At 68.9% G+C, this 5,816-nt stretch overlaps 1 protein-coding gene across 1 annotated transcript; it reads left to right on the top strand.

The window, feature by feature from the left end:
- Nucleotides 1-774: 774 nt before the first annotated feature.
- Nucleotides 775-5,609, top strand: SLC2A4RG (SLC2A4 regulator). Its single transcript, XM_086474665.1, has 8 exons — nucleotides 775-1,029; nucleotides 2,832-3,013; nucleotides 4,056-4,165; nucleotides 4,241-4,485; nucleotides 4,714-4,814; nucleotides 4,924-5,179; nucleotides 5,325-5,404; nucleotides 5,498-5,609. Exons 1-8 carry the CDS (start codon nucleotides 775-777, stop codon nucleotides 5,607-5,609), a joined length of 1,341 nt encoding a protein of 446 aa, XP_086330791.1.
- The last annotated feature ends 207 nt before the right edge of the window (nucleotides 5,610-5,816 follow it).

Below are 5,816 nucleotides of genomic sequence, written 5' to 3'. Positions count from 1 at the left end.
CCTCCCCCAGTAGAAGGACCCTGTAACTTTTGGGGGATCCCCATTGCTGATGGGGGAGCCCTACAACTTTAAGTGGGTCTGAAACTTCAGGGTGAACTTTGGGGGGGACCCCTGTAAGTTTGGGGGTGCATAACTTTTCGGGGAGCCCTGCAACTTTTGCAGAACCCTTATAACTTATCGGAAGCCCTGTCATTTGGCGGGGGGGGGGGGGCGCATCACTTTTGGGGGAACCCCGCAAGTTACAAGGCTGTCGGTTTCGCCGGCGTAACTGTGCAGGAGCCGCGGGAGGTGGGCGGGGCCCTCCAAGCTGGCGGGAACGCCGTATTTTCGGGAGAGGGACACATCCCCCCTTAATTCCACCCTATAATAATAAACCCAGAACTTTTTGGGGGGGACACCCTGCAACTTTCGACTTTGGCGGGGGGGGGGGGGGGGGGCGGGACTTCCCGGCGCCGCTCGGCACTATGGAAGCCCCAAAAGTAACGGGGGGGGGGGGGGGGGGGGGACGGACAGGCCGGTTTAGGGGGCGGGGGGCGGGGGGGGGGAGTGTTTTGGGGGGCTGGGGGGGGGGGGGCGCCGGTAGCGCGCGGGGGCGGCGGGAGGGCGGGGCGCGCGAAGATGGCCGCTGCCGGCGGGGGCGTGTCGCGGCGGGGGCGTGTCGCGGCGGGGGCGGGGAAGGAGGGGGCGTGTCGCGGCGCGTCAAGTGGCAGCGCGTCGGAACCAATAGGAAGAAGCGAAAGCGGCGGCCGCGTTCCAACCCGGGCGCGTTGACCAATGGCGGTGGGAGTGGGGGGCGTGGCCTGGCCGGCGCCGACACCGGGCCGCGCGCGGCGGAGCGCGCTCCCCCGCCGGGCCCGGCCGCGGCCGCCGCCGCCGCCGCCGCCGCTGCCGCCGCTTCCCGCATGGAGCCCCCCGCGCCCGCCCACGGTGCTGCTGGCCGCCGCCCGCCGCCGCCGCCGCGAGCCTCCGCCTCCTCCTCCTCCCGAGCCCGGCGGCGGCGACGGCGGCAGCGGCGGTGCCGCCCCGAAGGTACCGGGGGCGGTGGTGGCGGCGGCGACCGGGGGCGGGAGCGGGGGGAGCTGGGGGAGGCGGGGGGGGGGGGGGGGGGTGGGCGGTGACAGCTGACAGCGGCCCGCCCGAAACTTTCCCCGCCGCTAAAATGGCGCCGCTCGGGGACAAACTTCGGGGGGGGGGGTGGGGGGGGGGTGGCGGCGGGGCGCGGGGGGGGGGGACACCCCCCCCCCCCCGCGCCCCGCCGCCACGCCCCCCCCTTCCCCCGCTGGATCCCGTGGGATCTGCCTGGAGAAGGACCCATCCCCCGCCTTGCTGGTGGCTCGGGGGATTCCCGGTTGGATCACCGGTGCAAACCCGGCTTGGGGTTCGGCCATGCTATAGGCGGCGGGGGGGGATCCTGCTGGATCCCGGCGTGGGGATCCACTCACCGGGGCTCTCCTTCCGTCGTCCCCAGCTCGGCGAGGGCCTGGGGGGGATCTGTTCTGGCGGACACAGTACTCCTCCCTTGGAGCAGCCCGCTCGGCTCCCTGAAGTGCTGGGGTGATCCCGCGTGGATCCCAGCCTTGGGGAATCCACTCGAGATCTGCCTGGGGAGGGATCCGCTGAGCTGCCCCATGGGCACTGCTGTGGGTGGGCAGCTCTGCCTGCTCCCTGCTTGGCAGAGTTTGCAGGGGGATATTCCTGCTGGATCCCAGCTCTGGCCCAGAGGATCTGCACGGGATCTGCCTGGAAAGGGATCTGCTGAGGGGCGGTGCGTGGGCAGGCAGCGCTACTGTCCTGGAGCAGCCCAGTCTGCTTCTGCAGAGCTTAGGAGGATCCCTGTGGGATCCCAGCCCGACTCAGGGGAACCTGCTGGTGATCTGCCTGGAGAGGGAGGGATCCGCTCAGCGCTGCTGTACAGCCAGGGGACAGTGATCTCCTGGAGCAGACCCTGCCTGCTCCTTGCTCTGCAAGAGCTTCAGGGGGATCCCTGCAGGATCCCAGCCCTTTGGGATCTCTCAGGAATCTGCCCTGGAGGGATCCACTTGGTGCTGACAGTCGGCCGATGGACACGGCTGTCTTGGAGCAGCGCTGAGGAGGGAACCCAGTCGGCTCCTCCCTGTGCAAGGCCCCGGGGAGATCCCTGCTGGATCTGAGCCTGGGTGATCTGCCCAGGTGTGGCTTGCAGAGGGATCCACCTGGTGACCCAACGTGGCCAGCGAGTGCTGCTGACCTGGGTCAGCCCCGTGGGAAGGGCTGCTCCCTGGGGGATCCCTGCGGCCCCCAGCCCAGCCCCAGCGAGATCCCCTGGGATCTGCCTGCAGTGGGATCCACTGGCTGCCGGCGCTCAGTCAGTGGGGGCTGCAGTCTCCCATTGGGCTGGCAGGGCCAAGCCTGCCCCCTGCTCTGCAGAGCTCTGTCAGGATCTCCACTGGATCCCGGGTGATCTGCTCGCAGCGGGATCCGCTTGGTGGTGGCACGTGGGTGCTGCCACCTTGGAGCCGCCCTGCAGGAAGGTGTCAGGTCTTCTTCTGGCTCTGCCGAGTTCCCTCCTGGATCCCCAGTGCGGCCCTGGGGGAATCCGCCGGGGGGAGGGATCCACTGGCTTAGCCAGCAGGTGACAGCGCTGGGAGATCCCCAGGGGGGATCCCTGTGGGATTCCAGCCACGACCTGGTGGGCTCCACCCCAGAGGGACCCACCGAGTGGCTGGCAGGGTCCTCCCTGCCGCGGTCGTGGTGGTGGTGGTGGGGATCCCGACGGGATCGGGTGCTCCGGGGATTCCCCACCCCACTGACGACCACCACCCCCGCCCCCCCCCCCCCCGTCTCTCCCACAGGCTCCTCTCCCCTGCGGCGGCCGGGGGCTGCCGGTGGGAGCCGCGGGCTGGTTGCCACCCCTGGGGGATCCAGTGCCACGCCGGGAGCCGGCCAGCCGGGAAGCGATGCTGCGGGTGCTGGACGCCGGGCTGGAGCGGTGCCTGGCGCTGCATTCGGCGTACATCCCCGTGCCGCGGCACAGGTAAGGACCACGACGGCGGCGGGACGGGCATCGGTGACGGTCACCAACACCTTCTGCTGCGGGAAGATGGGAATTTTTCTTTTTGGTATTTTTTTTTTCCCCCGGTATTTTTTTTTTTTCCCCCCCACTGGCTGCGAGAGGGAGGACTTTGGCCGCTCGGGCGCAGCGCCGGGGGCTCTGGCTGGGACCGGCCATCCCGTGGACGGCAGCACCGAGGGCTCTGCCCGGCCGTGGCCCCGCCAGGTGATGAAGCAAGGTGCCATCTCCGAGCCCTCGAGCGGTGGCGGTGCTCAGCGCCGGCGCCGCCGGCGCTGAGCACCGCCACCGCTCGAGGGCTCGGAGAGCATCACCGCTCCCCAGCGCCGTATTTATCCATCCCCGCGGCACGAGAGCTTTGCAAAATGGCTTCTGTCGCTCCTGACCTCTTGCTTTTTTTTTAATTTAATTTTTTTTATTAGTTTTGGAAGTGGTGGTTTTTTTCTTGGCTTTGTGTTTGTTTTCTGCTGGGTTTTTTTTTTTTGGGTTTTTTTTTTTTGTTGTTTTTGTTTTTTCCACTTCAGGAAGTTGTTTGGCCCCAGCTGAGCAAACCCCGCGTTTCTCGGCACTCGTGGCAGGATGCAGGTGCCGGTACCCTCCGGTGTGGCGTTGCCCACGTAGGGTTCCCCCCTGCCACCCCCCCCCGCCCCGCCCCGGAGTGTTAAACAGCGGCGTTTTGGCTGCCTGCCTGTGCTGCTGCCTGCACCGCTGCCTCCACGGCGGGGTTTCCAGTCCGGCTGCTGGGATGATGCCCGGGGTCAGCCCAACATCCCAGGGTGCTGCAGGGGCCGGGGCACGTGGTGATGCCCCCAGCGCCGTGTGGCCAACGTGACCCTGTGCCACCCATGTTCCTGCCATCCCAAGCCACCCCTGGGGTGGGTGCAGACGTGACCGCCGTGGGTCCTGTGCCTCGGTGGGTGATGGAGAGGGATGAAGGGTCCTGGAGGGGCTCATCCATCCTCACCACAGCCCCCCGCCCCCCCCCCCCGTTGTGCTCTGCCAGCAGGAAGCTCTCGGGCAAGGCGGGCATCGACGAGGTGATGGCGGCCACGGTGCTCACCAGCCTCTCCACCAGCCCGCTGGTGCTCGGTCACCCGCCAGCCACCCCTGCCCCAGGTAAGACCGTGCCCCTGTCCCCCACCCCTGGACGTGTGTCCCATGGCAGGTCCTGACCTTCCTCTTCCTCTCCAGAGCCCAGCGGTGAGGTCTGGAAGGAGGCACCCACCATGTCCTCCAGCTGCAGCAGCAGCAGCAACACCAGCGGGGACTGGAGCTGGGACCCCGCCAGCGACCGCTCCACCCCCTCCACCCCGTCGCCTCCGCTCTCCAGCCACGTCCCCAGCACCTTCCTGCCTGCCCCGCTGCCGGACGACGGCCCCGACGAGCCCGACGGCACCCACTTCGTCTTCGGAGAGCCCATCCCGCGGAAGAGGAAGGTGGGATGAAGTTGGGGGTGAAGATGGGGATGGGGATAGTGAGGAAGGGGATGAAGAGGAGGATGAGGCTGGGGATGTGGATGACGACGGGGAGGACAATGAGGGTGATGTTGGGGATGGGGATAACATCGGGGATGATAGTGGGGTTGGAGATGAGGTTGGGGATGATGGTGGCGATGGGAGTGACGCTGGTGATGTCGCTGGGGACGGGGCTGCTCTGCCTTGCAGAACTCCACCAAGGTGATGTTCAAGTGCTTGTGGAAGAGCTGCGGCAAAGTCCTCAGCAGCTCCTCAGGGATGCAGAAGCACATCCGAACCGTGCACCTTGGGTAAGCACATGGCGTCCCCCCGGACACCTCCCAGCTCCCCCGGTGCCCCTTGCGGGGTCCTGCCGCGGGTGAGGAGAGCCGCCCCAGCCGGACCCCGCTCCCCCCGCAGCCGGAAAGCCGACCTCGAGCAGAGCGACGGCGAGGAGGACTTCTACTACACGGAGCTGGACGTGGACGTGGAGTCGCTGACGGACGGGCTCTCCAGCCTGACGCCCGTCTCGCCCACCTCCTCGGTGCCACCCGCCTTCCCCGGCCCCGAGGCGCAGGCTCCAGCGCTGCCAAGCCCCGACTTGGTGCTGGCCTCCCCCTGCAGCCCCCCGGCGCCCCCCGGCCTCTGCCACGTCCACACCGACCACGCGTACCAGGTGAGGGGCGCGGGGGGGAACGGGGACGGAGGGGCTGCCGCCGCGCTGCCCCTCCATCACCATCACCCTTTGGCCCACCCAGCCGCTCGGCGCCGGCGTTACGGCCGAGCTCTGACGCGGGGCCGCGTCCTCCCTCTCTCGGCAGGGCTGCCCGGTCCCACCGCGGCCACCGGTGCCCCCCGCCGCGCCCGCCCCGCCGCCGCCCAAGCCGCCCACCGTCCCCAGGTGAGCCCTCACCCCCCCAGCCCCTGGTGTCCCCGTCGTGTCCCCCCCCCCCGCCGTCCCTGCTCCCCATCAAGGTGTCCCCTCTGCCCGCAGGAGGCCGCGGGGGGAGGCCAAGAAGTGCCGCAAGGTGTACGGCATGGAGAACCGGGAGATGTGGTGCACGGCGTGCCGCTGGAAGAAGGCCTGCCAGCGCTTCCTCGACTGACGCCCGCGGTGCCGCCGGTGCCACCACCGCGGCGCTCCCTCCTTCTTGCACATTTTGCACTCGAGGTGCCTTCGCGCCCCCCCCCCCCCCCCCCCCTTCCCTCTGCCACCCCAGGGCCCCCCCGGACTCAGGGAACGGCCCCCCCAAAAGCTTTATGCACACAGCCCCCCCCTTCCACCCCCCCAGCCACGGAGCTTGTGTCCCCCC

Source organism: Leptosomus discolor, chromosome 17 (assembly GCF_034619465.1).
Source record: "Leptosomus discolor isolate bLepDis1 chromosome 17, bLepDis1.hap2, whole genome shotgun sequence".
NCBI classification, from domain to species: Eukaryota; Metazoa; Chordata; class Aves; order Leptosomiformes; family Leptosomidae; genus Leptosomus; species Leptosomus discolor.
Note: the sequence above shows the minus strand (reverse complement) of the source record. Positions and strands in the feature narration are given on the sequence as shown.